This window comes from Tachypleus tridentatus, chromosome 3 (genome assembly GCF_004210375.1).
Source record: "Tachypleus tridentatus isolate NWPU-2018 chromosome 3, ASM421037v1, whole genome shotgun sequence".
NCBI lineage: Eukaryota > Metazoa > Arthropoda > Merostomata > Xiphosura > Limulidae > Tachypleus > Tachypleus tridentatus.
In genome coordinates, this window is record NC_134827.1 from 18,691,606 (window position 1) to 18,712,963 (window position 21,358).

The 21,358-nt window shown below is 29.7% G+C and overlaps 1 protein-coding gene across 4 annotated transcripts; it reads right to left on the reverse strand.

Moving 5' to 3' along the window:
• Positions 1-475: 475 nt before the first annotated feature.
• LOC143246474 (cobalamin trafficking protein CblD-like) lies at positions 476-20,670 on the reverse strand. Of its 4 annotated transcripts, none has more exons than XM_076493245.1 (8): positions 20,592-20,670; positions 16,501-16,636; positions 13,286-13,392; positions 12,244-12,366; positions 11,194-11,293; positions 8,709-8,845; positions 4,738-4,824; positions 476-1,955 (listed from the first exon to the last, which is right to left on the reverse strand). In XM_076493245.1, the coding sequence occupies exons 2-8, from the start codon at positions 16,634-16,636 to the stop codon at positions 1,737-1,739; spliced, it is 909 nt and encodes a 302-aa protein (XP_076349360.1). In that variant the 5' UTR covers positions 20,592-20,670; the 3' UTR covers positions 476-1,736. The 4 variants fall into 4 exon arrangements, with proteins under 4 accessions (XP_076349360.1, XP_076349362.1, XP_076349359.1 ...); XM_076493247.1 differs by lacking the exon at positions 20,592-20,670 and adding an exon at positions 20,313-20,546 and having other exon boundaries at positions 11,194-11,266; XM_076493244.1 differs by lacking the exon at positions 20,592-20,670 and adding an exon at positions 20,313-20,546.
• Positions 20,671-21,358: the final 688 nt, after the last annotated feature.

Consider the following 21,358-nt stretch of genomic DNA (forward strand, 5'->3'; position numbering starts at 1 on the left):
CAATGGTTAATCAAATAAAAATTCCACTAACTATCCAGCTTTAATGCTAATTGACTAGAACAGTAGAATCCTCAAAAGACATGATAAACAAATATGTAAATTAGTATTACACTGCTGAACATTTCATTTGCAGCCAATACAGAAAACAATATGGAAACTTAAACCACTTTGTAATGTGATAAATTAATCCAAATTATTTTTTCAAAACTTGTATTCTCAGTTTACAAAGAAATTTGATAGTACTAAAAGGCTTACAAATGGATGATAAGGTGCATTCTGTAAAATTTAGTTTGCTTACATGCTCCTCATAACATATCTCATTATGAAAATAATAGGTTTTCAAATATTTAAAAATCACTACATTTTTAATACAGCAATACAAAACACTTAATGCTTACAAAAGCATAACTATTTGCAGACTGGAATTTCAAGCAATACAAGTTATTTTCATCACAACAAGGTCAGAGACAGGATAAGGTCTTAATGGAATGCTTTATTTATAAGATAGTAGTAAAGTCTGACAGTGTTTACACAGTCACTATATGAACAACAGTTTGATGTTGAATAAATACATAAAGCCTTGGTTCTATACTTTGGAATCATACATTTTATGCAAGAACAATATTTTATTGTACTTAGTTTTATACTTACAAAAAGATACATTTTTAGTAATTTCATTCTGTTTTTAAAGTACATTGTTATTTATTCTTGGCTATTTACATTATACGAAAATTATGTTCTTTAAATATGAGTTAGTTTTTAAAAGCCTCTTCGTTTTCATGAATAACCTTAAATTAGAAGAGATTAATTTATTCTTACTTAATGGATCACATGATGCTAGATGTTATGTTACCACATTATATCACACTGATGTGCAGTTTCATCAGTTTTGGATAAATTAAGTTTCTTAAGTCTACAAGCATGTTACAAACAATGTTCTTTTAAAAATTTGTGGTTGTAACAATCAAATATTTTCAAAGAAGTTTATTTGTTTCATTCAATGGTAACCAGAGATTAAAGAACAAAATAGTTTATTATTTAAGGATTTATTAAATTATCTTTAATAGTCACCAACTGATGTGCAGTTTCATCAGTTTTGGATAAATTAAGTTTCTTAAGTCTACAAGCATGTTACAAACAATGTTCTTTTAAAAATTTGTTAAAAACACATATGCTTATACTACACATGGAAACATTGTCTGTAACTATAAATTAAATTAAATAAATAGTTACCATAGTAACAATAGTATCATACATGTTTACTTTAACTATGTTTAAGCAAGTTTAACTGTGAAAAAAATATATACATCTTGCTCCTGATCACAAGTAAAAACTGTTAGTGTTACAAAAAGAAATGTTTAACAAGAACAGAAACTTGAAACACTGTAGTTTTTATACCAGCTTAACAAGGATTTCTAAAGAGGACAAATTTCCAGCACAGTTTCTAATAAAAGAGTAATAACTTAGATAAACATAATTTAAGTTCAATGATAAATACTATATTACTGCTATGCAGCTATTTCTAAGCATATAGCATGCCATAACATGCTTACAGGCTAATAAAAGGTTTTTGAAAGTTGTTTATTACTAAAACTTAACATTCATTATATAAATGAACTGATACTTAACTCTGAACAATTTACAATTGAAAAGATAGCAAATTAGCAAAAAAAAAAACATATACTGCTGAGGTGTAGATGAACTACCACTTACAAAAAACAAAAGACATTTTCAAACTAGTTATTGCTATTTAATTTCTCTTGTTTCTGCAGTATATCCTCAATTTCAGGACTATTAATTGGAGCATTTGTGAAGAGGCAACCTACAAAAGCATGTGTACCCCATACATGGTGAGAGATCATCTTACAACAGCCCAAGTCTTCAACTGTAAAGCCAAAGTGACGATAACGTTCATCTGTTTCAAAAAGAGTAGCACTGGTGCAAGGACTACGATACTAAAACAAAACAGACAAAAACGTCAATTATTATGGGTATTTGCATACACATTACAAATAAAATCTTAAACTTCTATGTCTAATTCACTGAACAGCAGAAAAAAGATGAGAGCTACAGCATTGAAAATACACATCCCCTTGTACCATGTTCCACTTCCTCACGTTGTGTCAGTCAACAGAAAAATTCCTGAAGTAACATGTTTATATTGAATAAGGAGTCTAACCATAAGAGCTGACACAGTGAAAAACAAATACAGAAAAATATTATTTCACTTCAATAAGTGGTAATAGCATAAGGACCAACATGATATAATAAAAAAACAAAATTTTGAATTACGTCTAATATCCAAAAGCAAGAGTGTGAAATTAAAACTAGGTGACTATCTCATACTAGCTACAATCAATACTGTTATTTCTGGCCAGTAAAATGTGGTGTGAACTTAGAATTTAAGTTGTAATTTTGTATTTTTGTAACATAAATTGATGATTCTCCAAACCATTGTAAATGCAGTGGTTTATTTGGATGTATATTAACTTGTACATCATACAGCTGATTCCTACTAAAATGCAAAATGTTGCCTGATCAGGATTTGAATCCACACTGGACATGCACAGAAATCTACTGCAATGTATGGAACAGCATCATGTTGAAAACTTGTTTTTAGTCGATTTTCTTCCTCCTGTTATGACCTTATTCCCAACTTATTTTGGGTCATCTGGTATTTCAGTTAGCAAATAATTTTTATGCTTAGGTGAATGGCCTAGTCAGCAACTGTATAGGGTGAACATGTTGGCAATGAGAATTTCAATTTGTGACCCTCAGATTACAAGTAGATGACACCCAAATGACCTCAGCTAATGCTAGTTATCACAGTAACATGGGTCTATATAGATTGAAATGGCATTTATATCTTGCATATTAATACGAGTAAACACAAGTGATCACATCACTACAGGTGTCTTAATGTCAATCAGGTCTTAAGCAACATATGTACTTGGAGATTCAAGTTTAATATTGTTTTATGGTTAATATCCTAAGTACAATCATATAAATTACTTAAAATTTCAGATTTTTGGTTACTGTGCCAATTGTAATGATGTAAGACTACCAAAACAAAGTACTTATGAGATTGACCTTGTTGCACAGTTTATCTTATTTTATATTGTTACTTTGGAAGCTAATCTCGTATAATGCACAGACAGTCTTTTATGCAGTCTTTGTTTACATACATATGTAGATTCCATGGGATTAATGCAGGGACTAATATCAGCAGACTGAACACAAGCCTATCCTAAAACTGAACTAAGCTAACTCTAATACCAGTAATAGTTCTGTACTACTGTTTACAACAACTAACAGAAATTCAATAAAATACAGGGTGTTCGGAAAGTCACTGTGCAGTTTTGTAATCAGCATCCATTCAGTCTATTTCAACCCAGCAACTGATAGCAGTGTTTAGGAACAAAATAGGAAGGTTCCAAGCCTGCTGTATATGCTACAGCAGTAACAACACACAGCAACACTTTCCTAACCTTACAAAGAGGTAACAAAAAACTGATCCATACTGCAAATAAAGCAAGATAATATGTACTAAACCTAAATAAATAGTAAATGTGCAATGTACATAAACTAAACTTGTGTACTTATAGTTATAACTTGGTGTTTGGTAAAAATTAATTAAATCTATGTCTATTTATGTGATACTTATTAACAGGGATGGAAAATAACTTGCAACAATTTAGACCATTACAAAAAATGAAATTCTAACTTACTTGTGATACATATAGAAGAGAAGCCTGAAACTGGCCAAACAAAGACTTCTCTTCCTCCAATAAAGGAAAATGCTCACCAGTGTAAAATTATTACTTTATGTTATTATCAATGTAAACAACAAGATTAAATACTAATATTATACACTTTCCTTCATCCAACAATCTCCTCTTGTAGCAATAAAATACAAAGTTTAAATTTCTGTCCTTTAATAATTCTAGTGCTTTGTTATACATTTAATATTCTAAATTATATGTAAGTACCATATATTACATATATATATGTAAAATATTGTATGTAATAGTATCAATGATATAAACAAATATTAAAATTTTTACCGAAGCCTAACAGACCTATTATTAAATTAACTATTTTTATTATGTACACTATCTGAAAAAATTTTGACAGTCAGTGTACAATCACTACCCTCAACAAATATTAAGTAGTTTTTCTAACTTATAGATTAGAGCCAGAGGGTTGGTTGTAAATATTCTGTAGAATTAATTCAAATATGATAAACTGGAAAATTTCAGTGTTGTTTGGTATCAGGCATAATTATATAAACTAAACTGAATATTTGTTACTTCAGTGTGTCACTACAGATGTCAGTGTTCTCTTGAAATGCAAGTATCCGTTGTGCTTGCACATAGAAACTCCAAATAAAACCACATAACATAATATGAATAAAGATCAATTTAAAATACAGAAAAAAGACAAACAAGTAGTAAAGTTTCAAGAATTCTTGTTTCTTGTCATCATTAGGACAAACCTAAATTAAATAAAAGTTTAATAAAAGTGCACACACACACACCAATTTAATTCTTTCAATAAAACTGACTCTTCATAACTGCTAACTATTTTCACAACCTGCACCAAAAGTCTCTAATGTTTATTACAATATCACCACCAGTTATGCAAATTGCAAATTATTAAAATGGTTTTCCATGAAGAAATTCTTTCTGCAAAAATACAGAAACATAATAAACAGCACAACAGAAAAAGAAAGCTTACAAATTTTCCAGCTGATGGATCTATGATGTCAGCCCAATATCCTGCCTGTCTTAGAACTTTACAAATATCATGTGCTACTTTCATAAACTGAAGGAAAGAAAACTTGATATTAAAGAAATTTGAATGTCATGTCAAAATCTTAAACAATGTTACAAAAGACTAGTAAATTAAAACAGGCAGTACTTATTATGTAAACTGTACAAAAGTCTAAAAATATTATATATCATTTAACAAAACCCTCACAAACCAATAATATGGTAAACACTGGAAATACAATATAGGTAAATTTATTTTTACATAGTATTTTAAACACATAATGTTACATTATTTTGAAAATGCATAAAATAAAGATGTGCCTCTCAGTTTTTTAGTGTAGTACCATGAATTTTACTACAACCATTAATATTTTGGCATCAACCATGCAAATTAAACACTTAAAACTAACTGTATGGCAACCATCAGGTTTACCCACACTGCAAAGTAATTTATAGTACATTACATGGAGGTATGCTTAAATTAAACACATCTACTGACTTTAGTATTTAAAAAGTAATGCAAAAACTGTTAAACCAGGTTTTAACTCGAAACACATAATTAAGCGTGCAGATTTGCAACTAGATGAGTGACCGATACTAATAAATTCATGGGCACTGAAACTGAAGTTCAAAACATTTAACCTCATAAAAATGAGGTAAGCTATTATATGAACTTGTAATAACATGTTAGTGAGCATTTTATCTTTTGCAGAAGTTTATTATGATAGAAATTAGGGTTAGGTAATAGTGCTTAATCATTTGTACAATAAAGCAGTAAAATAAGACATACTTTTGTTTCATTAAATTATTCAGTAATACAGTAATTGTATAACATAAGTTAACAGTGTTTTTATTGGATTTTTGTATTAAATACCGTTAGATACTTCACGCATTTCTAAACTTAGCTAGAACATATAGCAATTTAAGTACAGCCTTGCCCAATAACTGATTATTTCTTAGTTCATAGAACATTATGAAATATTAATTTAATACTTTCATGCCTTGCATTTTCCAGACAATCAACACTATGTATATACTTCAGAGGTTTATTTTAACAATGTTAATACTGTTTAGGATGACTTCAGCTCTGATTATGTACTTTTTTTTTCTACAGAATCACTTTTTCATTGTTTAGAAGTTATAATTCTTCCAAGAAAGATGTTTTAAAAAAGTGAAAAAAGGAAGTTGTATGATTGTATAATAAATAAATTAACGAATAAATTGAAAACAGGTATTCCATTCGCCAGTGTCATAATTTTTTTCTCTAAATATAATTAGTTAATTTTAATTTTCAAAATTTAAAATTATTTTATTAACTATTCTTATCTGAATATTTATCACAATAATATAAAAAGATTCAAGTTTTAAAATTAAAAGATTAACTCAGTCAGATTATAACCTGAGTTAATCATCTACAGAATAAGTTAACATTATTTTACACAAATTACTTTACTTTAAGACTATATGATCAACATTGATTAATAAAATATACTATATTATACTGGAAGTCTCTTATTTCTTGTAACAAATACTGACATTTTGGTTGCAGTAGCATACTTCTAAGATGGAGTAAATGACATGACACAAAATCAAAACTTGTAACTCCATTTAGAGAATCAGAGGCACCAAGAAGAATGGTTTAGTTATAAAATAAAATTCAGTTACTTAAAATTCTTAAATTATAAATATTTTCATTGATAAGTTTTTTGTAGCTTGCTTTTATGTTTTGTGAGAGAACAAATTAAGACAATGTCAGTATGTTAGTTCAGACATAATGGTAACAGGTAAGTACAGTTATGCAAATGTCAGTATGTTATTTCAATCAGATAGTTGACTGATACAACATAAATGTATCAGTATGAGTGATTATGGTATTTTAATCTGTGAATCTTTTTTTATCTATTTTTCACTTACTAATATTCTTTGTTATTTTAATACAGAAATAATACAGGAAACACCTTTTCCAGGCTAATTCAGCAGTCTTCATTAAAAAGTGAAGTATGTCATCACTGTGTTTACATTCATCAGGTACATAGCTTACAGGAAGAACAGTGTGCAGAAAATTAGGTTTAACTTCCAAGCCTTTAGATAAGAAATATTGTGCACACTATGTAAATGTTACCTCTTTCTGCTCCATCCCCTGAGAGCAAGATAGAAAATAAAAGGAATGTGACCCATCAAAACTAATGCAGTGAAGGTCCAGTTGACATTCATAGGCATCACAGTCTTTCCACCACAATGAGCACATGCCAAAGAACCGTGACAAAATGCCTTTGAAAGTCCAAACCATTGACACTGAAAACATCTGAGAGGATAAGGAGTATATGGCTGTACCATAAAGTCAAGATAACCTGCTGTTACAAATTCAGGTGAATGTAGCAATGTAAACATCAGTTAGCAGTATATTCACATCTCTTAGAGTGGAGATACATTTCACAGCAGAAACTTCACAACTGGAGAAACCAGCAAGGTTCACAAGGATCTCAAACTTTGAGATGTTTTTGAAATCACTCCTTGGGAAGAATTCAATGGTGTAAGGGAAGCAACCTCAATGGGTATATCTCCAATAGCCTTTCACCTCAGACAAGTTTGCTATGTGTAGGTACAGATGTTTCCAGAATGCAACTCCCTGAATGACTTGGGACAGCCAGCAAGATTTTGGTGGTAACTGTGTAACAGAGTCATATATGCACAGTCACTTCCTTATGAGATGTTTTTTTTACTATTTTGTTTTCTGAGGATTTGAGGGATCCATAATAATAGGAGAATGATTCAAAGCTCACTAGCTCTTCCTGCCACAGGGTTCTACAAATGGAGACACTACAATGCCAAATCAGGAAACTGCAACAATACCAGGGCTTTGTGAGTACTATACCAAAATACCAGCATCAGACACAATGTCCACAACACCCATTTTCAAATGCCTAACACTGGTACTCAGTTGACCCTGTCTCACCATCTGATTGACCCTTAGAGAGATTATCCCCAGGACCACCTGTCTACAGAAATTCAAAGCCATTGTGGCTTGTTGCAGTGTCCCTCAAACCATTCAATCATCAGGATCTTCTCTACATCACTGCAAACATATGGGTGAATGTTTAGATCCCAGAGGAGGTAACTTGAAACATAGAACATTCCCTGGGATGTATCTTCAAAACATACAAAAATCCATCTTGAGAGGGTTAATACTTGTAAAACTTAAAAGTTAGATTATTATTATTCATAAATTACATAGATACTAATGCATTCACTGGATAAAACAGACATGTGTATGGTTAGTTTCCAGCACCAATGTTCCATGTTATAAAATTTGTATTAATCCAAATGTTTTAACATGTTATAAATATAACATTAAGTAACTCCAAAAGTAAGTTGGATAACTGACAATTGTTAATATTTTAATACTAACTTGAGCAACATCTACAGGAAGTTTTACTTGCAATATAGATCCCAGCTACTGATAAAAATTCTTGGAATATTTCATCATGGTATTTAATTTCCTCGTTTAATACTAATGTACACCTCTGTACTTGTTTCTGATAATCAGAACACACATTTTAGTGTAAAAATCACTGTATACATTTTAAAGCATGCAATTTTATATTAACAGCCTAAAATACAGACTACGAAAGTACTGACAGAGATAAAGGCAAAAGAAAGAACAGACAGTACTAGGTGAATTACAAGATTACAACTAAGTTTTGAGAGTAAGGCTTGATATGTTAGAATTAGTGAAAGAAAGCCTAAAAATTGTTCCTGACAGAGACAATACATCTTATAACAAAATAACTTTCTTTATTTGCCAAAAATATCATTTCTTTTCAAACCAACATAGAATTTCACTACTTAAAAAATAGAAAAATTTAGGCATCAATATTTACTACAAAATATTAAAAAGGTTAAAAGGTTGAAAAGATAAAGTAATAATGACTTTACATATTCTATAAGTTCCTCTAGTTCCATCCCTACAACTTCGCTCCAAATACTCATGCCATTCTTCGTTCGTTGACATATTGTTAAGACAGTAAGATTATCGTGAGGAAACTCATGCCCTGGAAACAGGTCTTGAAAGTCTGAAATTTATTTTGTATTACAAGCATAAACTGACAGAGTGTAATATGTAATGGGAAATCGCTATGGTAACAATGATGTTACACTTTCTCACAAAATTTTTTAAAACGAGCAAAATATAAGTGAACAAGTATAGAATATCATTCACGTTATTGTAATAAACATCTGCTGAGATAAGGTATATTTCAGCCTTATATGGAATTTTATTTGCTTTGTTAGTAATCTGAAAGAGAATAAATTTGCTGAAAAACTTAACGTGAAAATTAATCCCACATGCACAAGGTTGGTTCACTAGACCAACTCCATATCATCAAATTAAAGTTTAGTACAATTCAGAATTTACTAAAAATCTTCATGATTTGGACAAGCTTTTAAGAAACATAAAATGTCTATCATACACATAAAAGTAGGTGGTTTTTTTTCAATATTATTAAAGTATTTTTTCAAAAGATTTGTCTGTAAATTTATGAAGTCAGTCTGACTCCAAGTGCAAGCTGATTTTAATGTTAAAAATAGAATTACTCTTCTTATCTTCCAGTTTTAATATTTCACTTACATAACCACTAAGACCTCCTAAGTGAATGTCAAGTTTTTTGGTAGTACTTTATACTAAATATTATTTTTTCTCTAACTACCTGTAACAAAAGTTAAAACATAAGACAATTTCTTTTTTGAAACATTTAAGATTATAACAGACAATTAGCATCATTTATCCTCATCAGCCCCAGTATAATAAACAAGAATCACCCAGCAAGATACAGTTCAAATTACAATAAACATCATGTATGAGCAGCTCCTGTATATACTTTTAAAACAAGAAAAATAAAAGCAATGCAGTGTTTACATCAAAGTGTAAAAAATATGATAAACATTAACACTTGTTTTTAATAGGATACTTATTAATGTTTCACTTAATTATTTATTTCAAATATGTAGTTAAGAACACACAATAATAAGAAGTACAAATAACACAATGCCCTATAACTCTTTCAATTTAACTAGTATACTAATTAAGCTGAAAGCCAGCTAAAATAATTTCTTTACTTGGTTAATATTTTCTTGGTAATAGAAGTAATAAGCCTGTACACTGAATAATTTTCAAACACTGTCATCAGAAAAAGAAAGCCTTGCATGGAAACCAGAAAACTAAAAGTATTCTCTCCCTATTAGTAACAAATACTTCAATAAACAATATCTGTGAGAATTACTACCATTTTTTGAAAACAGAATGTGCCAAAAAGAACCTGGTGGTGGGTTTCATTCTAATTCATATATCTCACTAAAGCAAAAAGATTGGAGGCTATGAGTTAACATTTGAGCTCAGAAATATCTATAGTGCAATTGTGAATTTTTTTGGAAACTTAGAACTTCATATAGGATAGAAATATTTGTAAAATTAATGATTCAGAATTAATAAATGTCACATGATACAAATATGTAAAGAATGGAAGGTAAAATACATTTGGTTCCCATTACACTTTGTGATGCTTTCCTGGAAAGTGGGATGCAGTCTGAAACATTGTTAAACAACACAATCTTTACATGTATTATGGGGAATGTTTTCCTGAAAAATGTTGGTCCACTGTTGAATAACTTTTTTACAAGTGTAACATGGCTTTTCTAACTACAGTGTATTATAAAAAACATACATGCAAAAATATTAAAAAACTGAACGGTTTAGTGCCAAATATAATTGTTTTACTAGGTTTTTTGTCAAGGATCACTTTACTATTGCTGGTGACCACTTTGGAGCCATGTTGGAAGGATAGAAACAAGGCTTTTCTGCAGCAGAAAAAAACAAAATGTTTAGACAATAGTGCAAGAACATATGTTTCCATCCTCTGTAATTTTAATCAGTGAGTGATGTATCACACTCTGTCCAGAAAACTGGTCAGACACTGACACTCTAATAATAGAATATGGCAACATTACTTCAAAAACACACCTTGGCAGAACAGTAATTGGTGAACACTACAGCTGGTAAAGTAGTCCAACAATATTTTAACACTCCATTTCAAAAACAATGATAATGAATACTACACCTGTAAAAGTAGTTGGTGACATTGGACTGCTCTAGTAACAAAATAAGACAATGTTACTTGTTATGTAGGTAATAATTAGCAAATGTTCTAATAAGGAATAGAATAATAGAGTTGTTTGATTAAATTTTGAATGTAACTCTATAAAAGTTTATTATACGTACACTTTAACCCTAACCATGCACATAAGGTTAAAGTGTGTATCCGTATATCTTAATTATTGCAAGCTGTTCAAAGTAAACAGATTTTCTATAATTGTATTAAATGTGACTAAACTATGAAAGACTCCTCATTTCTTTGAGCCCCCATACCTTTTCTCAGAAGAGCAGGGCAGTCATAAGCTATGCATTCTAGAACTTCTTCTGCTGCAAATTTGTTTGCATGCTGCGAGGAAATCAGGAACAGATCTTGCTATCAGATTTACACATGCATCAATATAACACACTTTTTATAAAATACAGGATATTTAGTCTAATAAACAAACTGGGAAGTATTAGAAGTATGCAAGTTCAGAAAGAAAATACACTAAATGTGTTGCACTTTTCTACACACATCAGTTTTTTTTAGACTAACAATTTATTTCCACAAAAAAAGCTGGAGATAATAAATCCAAAATACACATTTTAAAATCATATCTAAATTTCTATTTTTGAAAATTTTCTATTATCAGTAAATGTTTTAACTTGCATTTGAATAAAATGTGAATAAAAGCTCTCATATTCGGTTTTATACTGAATCGGAAACAAATAAATATGACAGTCATATGTGATGATTATTTCCATTCACACAGATTTTCTAAATATGATTTTAGATTTCAATATGAATGGAAGAAACTGAAACTGCAAAATGAAGCATTAACACAAAAATGGTATAATTTTTTATTTCCTAGTTTAATTATAATACTTTATTGTGAGATACAAGTAAACTGTTCTATGAATATTTTATGGAATTTTTAGTAGGATGTTAAAAATGTCTCCATACAGACTGCAAACTGACTATTAAGCTTAATTTAGCAATTTCAATTTCTTACTGTAAAAGATTTTAAAGTACTTCCTTCTAGCAGCAACATCTGCTTTAGTTTTTCATATATTATTTAACAAACAATTTAAAAAATACTAAAAAATGAATACTATAGTTCCTATAAAAACTTGGAAAACCTTACAAAACTTCTCTCTTCAAATCTGAAAGAACAGAATATTGAATAAAGAAAGTAACATACACTACCTGCTGTGCAGTTTATTTATTTTTTATTGAATACGACTACTTTAAATTACACACATGCTGACCAAATTTTGTATATGCTGATATTTTGCATACACATACTCAAAAGCTATTTATAAAATACTCAATAATTCGCTAACCTCATCAGCTTGAAGATTAAGAAATTGAAACATAATATTGTGATGGCGTTCTTCAGCCAGTTCTCTTGTAAATACATCACAAATTTTAAATGGCTCAGTTTTCGCTGCTGGTCGAGTCTCACACTGAGTTAAAAAGTAAAATTCATATTTAAATATAGATAGTTCAAAGATTGTATCATGACTGAAATTGCTTAAAGATAGCATAGTACTGGTAGAAAGAAAATACAATACTGGCAGACAAACCTGAAAACGAAAGCATCAGAATGCAGTAATCTCTTCTAACACACACACAACAAAAATTCTAAAAACAAAAATAATAATGAAGCAAACTGAGTTCAGAGTCTATTCAGTCAACATTTAATATAAACAAAATTAGAATTATTATGTATGTTCATAAATAAAATTTATCTTAACATCATTCAGAATTTTACAATTTACTTCATGACCATTTCTATGAGTTAAATTATCAATTCAAGCATAATACTTCATACACTAAACTACTCAATGATAGTTTTACCATAAACTGTCAACAATAGTTTCATTAAACTGTGTAGTTTTAAGGATTTCACGTACAAGAATACTATAGGTGGAATATTAAAAATATGGGAAGAGTAGTTTATGTGAGATGTGAATAACATTACTCTGGACAGAAGAAAGGTCAGAGGGGATTTCATTGAGGTGTTTAAAATTATTAAGGGTATTGACAATATAGATCCAGTGAAAACAATAGGATAAGGACTCATAAATTTAAATTTTTCTTTGGCAGTGAGAGAATTGTCTGCAATTTAGACAGTATTACTTTTCAAACAGGTTGGCTGGCTTTTGGAACAAACTGCCTTCAGGGGTGGTAGAGGCAGAATATTTAACTGACTTCAAGAAAGAACTGGATGAATACCTGAGTTATAAGGGATTTTTATAACTGGAAGGGACATCCTTGATTCACTAATAAGCTCCTTTTGTCCCTTCAAAATTTTATAAATTTATGAATGTAAAAACTTGTTTTAGGTAAAATAATTAAACACAAAAACTAAAATATGCTTACAGCTCTACCAGGGAAGTTAGGTGGTGCTACACCTACATCACCAGGAAGAGGTGTACGGAAGTCTTTAGGCTCCACTAAACTAATTTCCCGGTCAGGAATTTGTTTTTCTGTTAATACAAAACAATGTATAAATAACAATTTTAGTATAAGTGACATATACCATAAAGATTATAAACATTTTATTTTTAGTTTACAATATTTTCTAATGCTACTAAAATATTTTACCTAATATTTTCATCCATAAAAATTGCTAGAAGATGTTGAAAATAAGTATTATAAATTGTTCATGACATCTATTACAGTTTAATAATCAAAGCAGCCATAGTTGTTTATTTTCTAGAGATCAGTTCTCTTTTTCTGTGACAATATGTTGGATTTATGGTATGATGTGCAATGTTGATCATTCAAGAAAAAGTAATTAAGATTTTAGAAAATCTTCCATGGATGACATAATAATGTTTTAATGTTACTTAGAGCCATATTATTCACAAATAATGTCTCTAGTTGATAAAAACAAAAAACAGCCATTAAAATTTAGTAAAAAAGCAAAAAATGAAACATTATATGTGAATACTATAAATTTAGTTTATTATAACAGTCAAAAATACTTTTAGTTAACTAACTTATCTTTATAATTAAAAGAAATAGTAATATTTGTGGTTTAAAACTGAATTATGCCTTGCTAAGCCTATCAAAGTTTAATACCTAAATAAATTTCAGATTCTAAAAATAAAAGTATTTTAGTATAGTATATCCTTAAATCATTTTCATAAAATTCCAGCAGGTGCCTCATGATAAGAATGCAATGGTAATTTTCCAATAAATAAAAAATGTTCAGTCAACTCAATTTCTTGGATCACAGCAATATATGCCACTTGGTTAAGATGAGCTGTTTACAACCATCTTTCCTCATTCCAATTTTATATTTCATTAAAGAAAATTACATGCATTTGTTTTTAATCAAAGACTGAATACAATTCACTATTGGCAAAAATGTTTGGTTTTTGATGCAGTGAGTGAATTCAGCGCAAGAGAGCACTAAAGTTTACAAAGTAGCCATGAGGATTTTTTCTAAATGGATGTCGTCATTCCTTCTCAGTTTACTCAGCACAGACAAAAGAGACCACTAACAAAATGAGCACTTTTTAACAATTGTAATTTCTATAAGAAGTGTTAAATGTGGGATATTGAATTGAAATTACTTGACATGGTACAATAAAATCATGTATCATGTATCTATTTAATATCATGAAAACAAAAATTAACCAAATAATATGTGTGTGTGTGTGTGTGTACACACACATAAGCACATTTCTTTCCTAATGATTTGTTTTTCTGTTCATACTCCTATCTTTGAAATATTTCTTTCAATCAATCAACAGTGTAAGGTTCTGTTTTTGTAAAATTCCCTCACCACAAAAAAAATGTTTCTGTTCATAACCATTTTTTTTCACAGATTGACTGTTCACCATGTGCACATTTTGGAATTTACAAAAAAATATTAGCAGCTTTTCCATAATGCACTGTCGAAAATAATCAATTTGATGTATTTTTGTGTTGTTTGTATGGTCAACTAAACAGTAGGTATAAAGCATGTCAGACACAGGCATTTCACTAATATATCTTAATATAAAGAAAGCAATACCTAATCTACACAACAATATCATTAACCTCAGACATTAAGATTGTCTTAATGCAATCAGCCCTGCATTCAGCTTAACAGATAATCAACATCCACCTGCACTGTGACAAACTGGTTAACACATTCTTTGGAGAAGAGAGATTTTACAAGACTAATCCCATTAAGCATGTGTGTAATGCTGCTCTTAGAAGACAGATGGCTTCTGAAAAGCTGATGCCAGATACTCTGAAAACAGTTATTTCATACAAGTCGTTCAAAATGTCCCAATATATCACGAACACCGACTTTATGGATGGAACTTAAGGCCAATTCGCCCTTGTGCAAAGTAACTGTATACTGAAGCAAACAATGGAATAATTATATATAGAAGAGTGACCTGAATAGAAAGTCATGAAAAGTGGTGAATCGATTAACAGACTGGGTTTAATATTTATTTTTCAACTATAATATAAGTAACATGTATGCAAAAATGGCTCGTTTCAAACATCTAACACTGCCCTCTACATTCTGACACTCAGTTACACAACCCCTTCCAAACATGTGGTCAGCTTCTGGTCAGTTACCTCTTTCTTTCTTTGTGAACCTGATGATGACCAAAGAAGGTCGAAACGTTGTTCACTCTTCTACGTAAAATATTTTTTCAACCCAAATGAGCCATTTTTGCATACATATTTCTCTACAAGTGGGTTTTCTCAACATCACTGATTAATATAAGTAACATGTACACTGTATTTTTCAGAAAAACTACTTAGTAGCACCAGTGCTATATGTTCTTCAAATCTTGATGCAGATTCACTGTGGTAAGCAAACCCAAATAAAAACACCATTCACAAAAATTACCTAAATTGAATAAAGATTTACATAATAATTATTTTTGGGTGCCATAGCAAACATATCATAAATTCCATTTATCCTAGGTTTTGTGTAACACTGTTATATCAAAGAATATTGAATAAATTATTTTTATATATTAACAAATAATAAAAGTAGTGTAATATAATCAATGTTTGATATAAGTTCTTCATTGAAAATTATAAATACACAAAGCTACATCTTTTTAATTGTGTGATATACGAGTTTATACAAGAGTGAAATTATCAAAAAACAACAACAGATGCACTCTGTTAGGTAAAAAGAACTACTTTTGAAAAATATTACAAAAAATTACAAAACAACTCACATAAGTCCCGACACTAGTACTGCCTTAAAAAATAAGTTTTGGAACTTAGCTTATTTGTTTTATGAATTTTGCACAAAGCTTCATGGAAGCTATCACTACTAGCTGCCCCTAATTTGGCAATGTAAAACTAGGAAGAAGGCAGCTAGTCATCACCACCTACCACAAACTCTTGAGCTACTCTTTTATCAGTGTAAAGTGGGATTGACCTTCATATTATAATGCTGCCAAGGCTGAAAGGGTGAGCATGTTTGGTGTGGTGAGAATTTGAACCCACGACCCTCAGATTATGAATTAAACTCCCTAACCAGCTGGCCATGCTAAGTCCTCTGGTTCTTGGTACTGATGAATACCAGCAGAATTTACAATTTTCACCAACTTTTCAAGCCGACTCACCTGTGCATGATTTTTCATCAGCCAGTGATGGAAAAGATGACAACTTTCTTGATATTTTGGAGGAGAAAAGCCTCGCATTTTGACAAAAGCACTTTAAGCTGTTACCATAAAATACAACTTGAGAAATTTTCAACATCTACAGAAATGAAAAGAAGAGGTATTTCTAAAATAACACAATGTTTTAAATAACAAGGTTTATCAACTAAACAATTTTGACTTAGTTGGCAAGCAGTTCATAAGACAGAATGGTAGATACATGTTTAAACTATCAGTAACTTCTGAACAAAACACACTAAACACCTTCAGAGGTTAGAAATAATAAACTTTTAATTAGAAATTTTTGTTAACTGTGATGCTAATCCATTAAACTGAACAAACTCGAATTACTTAAAAATAATAATGAAAAATAATCAAAATAGCAATATTTCAATTACTATATGGTAGAATCAGAAACAGTCATAACTAGAAATACTAATTTCAATTAGATTTTTATTTTCATAGCACTAATTTAATTAAATTCTTTCTCATAGGCTTCACAGTCAATTTGACAAATTACGGATATATTTTTGTGTTTTAACATGCACATTTACAAGATATACAAATTTTTGTTTGCACAACAAACTTAGAGAAAAAGAAAGACCTAGGAGTTATGCTTTTCAATGCAAATTATTCACAGTTGACCTCACATAGTATGTTGGTGTTCAAGAACCTGTTAATGTCTTCTTGCTGTGAGGTGTTACTTTCCACGAATGAATAAAATAATTAGAATCACACAAAAGTAAGGGAAAATAGACTTGAAAAGGTTATGAGTTAATGCTTCAAATATCATTATTTGTAGATATAAATAAAAGTCCTGAATTCAAACATAAAAAAGGTTATTCATTTTATTTCATGATTTTCCACTTTTTATTTTACTGTACTGATGATCTGATTAACTAGCAATGTTACAGTAGAGAAACTAGACTTAAAATTGTACCACAAAAGTTTTTTTTTAAATAATCAATAGACTATGCAAATGAAATATAAAAACAGCACAATGGAATAAGGTTTTTATTCTGAGATAGAAAAAATCACCTTTCAGTGATACTGACTCAATAAAGGCTTCAAGACAAACCTTCAATTACAGTGCTTAACTAAAAAATCAATTTTCTACCAGAAATTTATAAAATGTGATAAAGATACATTTAGTGCATTCATAGTTGTATGTTTAGTTTCATGGTTACATGGTGAGTGAAACTAACCAAGTTGTGGCAGACTCATATGGGAAAAGTTAATTGTAAATTTGATTACTATATAGTTGGAATAATCAAAAACAGAATAATTTGAAACATCAATTTCACATCTTTATTTTTGTAATATTAAACAATTTAATCATAATTTCAATTCCTAGATGGTTGGCATAATCATAAACAGTGAAGACCAAAAACATTAAATTTGATTAGTTGATTATTTTCACAACATTAGTCAACGTAACTGTAATTCCAACTACTGAATTATTACCATAATCAAAATAGCAGTAATCAGATATGCCTGTTAACTATTTCCATTACATTAGCAACTGAACCGTAAATACAATTAAAATATTATATGTGATACTAATCAGTGTAGTCAATCCTCACTGGTTATTGATTAATCAAGTTAATCACTTTGGCACCGGGTATTTCACTAGTGTTTGTACTGAGATAATTGTATAAACAGTCACCATGTTACAGATCATTATAATGTCTTGATAAAACCCTCATGTTTGTAAATTGTTGAATTTAAAATAATTTTAAATTAATCACTAATAAAGTTACTATAACATTGTATAAGACTATAGAGGTGCTTCATTTAAAGAACATTGTATGCCAATTTATGTTTTAGTTTCCTCATAACTGGAGAGATAAACATGTTGGAAAAATTACTACTGACTACTGAAAACATAACCAGTTTAAGTAGTTTACATTATAAGAAATATTCTAAGTATTTTAAGTTTGCTTTTCTACAGCATGCAATTAGATTGTCAAAACCGTTGGAAGTCTAAACATTATTTATTTGGACTCTCCAACTTGTGTTATCAAAATGATGTAAAAAAAACTAGAATACTGTAATAGACTTGAGTTCTGGCAACTAGACTTAGACTTGTGTTAGAACAAATATTTTTGATTAGTTATGAACTTACGGAGTGGTTTGACTGATGATATTAGTGCTATTAGTTTAAATTATTTTAAATTTTGTTGGGCAGATATACAAAAATGAAAAGTTCCATTTAATATACCATAAAAATTAAAATATTTGTTTATAAATGATGTTTTACCTTAATTATCGAATATACTTGTGATTTTGCCTGTTTTTAAGATTTAACATTGTTTTCCAAGTATCAAAAAAAAGTTTCAATATAAATCAGGTTAAAAAATTTCAGACTAGAATGACCAGCCTCCCACACACCCCAAAAAAAGCAGAAAACACCATTTGTCAGATCTGCATTTCCCATCCTTTTTAACATTAAATTGTAAAAACTCTTGGCCCATGTTTTCATTTAAAATTGCCCTTTTTCATAATTGTTACACATTTCTGAAACATAACTAGCTTATGTAAAAAGCATAATAAAGTACTACATCAAATGTTTCTATAAATAATATAACACCTTAAAAATATATAAAACTTCATTGAAGTAGAGTAATAAGTGTGATCAATATTCTTACAAACTTCTGATGATGTATTGTCATTTAAATCACAATTAAAAAAACATTACAATTAGATGGGAACCTCAAATGTGCACATACACTCTTTGGATACTGTTTACTCAAAATTTATGCAAGACAAATTTTATGAAGGCTGGATGAATAATAATTAAATTACACATTATTATAATTATCATTAAAAGTAAGTACCTGTAATTTATATGATATATCCTGTTAACACTTACACAGTTACTTTCACTGCTTTCTATATAACTCTGATAATTATTTATACGTGTTGTAGCTCAGCACATGTAGATGTTGCATGTTTAAGATTTCATAAATTTCTTCAAAAATAAATCATTTACAAATACTCTATCCATTATATAGAATTTAGCTCAATGTGACATGATTGATTCTTATGACTTACATGTTTATCTTGTAAGAGTCATATAAGCTTTGAGAGGAAAGACTGCACATGATATATATAGTAAGTTGTTACTGTTATTGGTACAGAACTCAGAAACTGAATGTTTTGGCCCTCACTTGAAAAACTCAATTTGGCTTTTGAAAGTTGGACAGTTTAACACTTCCTTTGGGTGTTTTAGCATAAGAATTTTTATTGGTGTAACATTACTATTCTGATTGGTTGAATAAATTTTTATTGGTTTTGTTTGAGCTTCAGAAATGAGATAAGTAATTATTTTAATGATTAGAGTACAATTACTTTTTTTTAATGATTTGTATTTAATATATATAAAAGGAATAAATGTATTCAAACCACATATTTTAAATATCGCTATGCTAGTAAGACTGTTTGAATGATCACCAGTATTGACAAAAATGGTCAGTATATTCACATCCATAGAAAAAAAGAACGTGTGTTAACTTCGAAGACTAATGTACGAACTGAATTATCTAACGCTAGTACTATGGTGTCTTGATGCCAGGGTTTTCAGTATTTATTGTTATTATTATTAGTGCAGTATGTTAATGTTACGTAACTTATTTACAATAATATGTAATGGATGAATAGTTGCCAAGAGACCATCTCTGACAAAGACATAATTCGTAATCACAGACTGTACTACTAATAGTAGTAGTACAAGTGATATAGATTCGCAGAAAAAATATAAATGTTGTTATACTTACTTCAACTGTTCAAGGGCATTAAACTAAAGACACAACATTAATACTTCGTATTCAAAGACAATAATTTTAGTATTACTATTATCTGGTGATATATCGTAATTCGTATGTTGGAACTATTAGCACTACATCGACAACTAATGAAACAGTATTTAACTAACACGTTTCCAAACATGTGATACTAAAAAATAAAAATAAAGTCGGTTTGAAAATAGCAAACATATAACCATCTTAACAAGTTATATTCTTAATATATCAATAAAACAGCAAACTCTAACCTACCGTTCGCAGAACTACAATTTTGTTAAATATACAATAAAAATGATAATTAATATTTATTAGCGCTATCTGTTGGGGTTTTGTTTATTTGTGAATTTCAGAGAAGAAAAGGTTATTACTGGCCTTATATATATATGTATATATAAATAATTTTCATCCATAATGCCTTCATATATTTTTGTTTACGGACTACCTGATTTTTTTTTTTTTAAATCTCGCAGGATAACAATTATTTCTATATCCTGTGCTGCCGCTTCCTTTTCCGCTGAAACGCCTGAAAAAAACCAAACATCAAAAGCCCTTGAGATATTACGATTAAAAAAAAAGAATGTTGTTGTTGCTGTAACATTATTTTTTTCGTTGGTCGGACTATTTTCAATTATTTGGTGAAAACAATATACGTTATAGTAAATGTAAAGATGAAAAAAATAGCACAAAGCTATGCAAAGAGCTGTCTGTGCTCTGCCCACCTCTGGTATCGAAACAAGGTTTCTGCTACTATAAGTCTGCAGATATACCAGTGCGCCACTAAAGGGCTATCATGACTGTAAGATTGAAAAATAAACTAATAGCTCTTTCAGTGTTCTACCTGGTTTTGCGTTATGTTGATTGTCAGTTGAGATTATTTAAATGCTTTACAAATCTTCACAAACATCATGTTAGTATAGCTGTACATTTGGTGTTATAATTATGCTATAATGCGGTAGACTTGAGAAATAGAACATTAGAAACAATTTTAAACATACCGATTATTTGAATACCAAACAGTT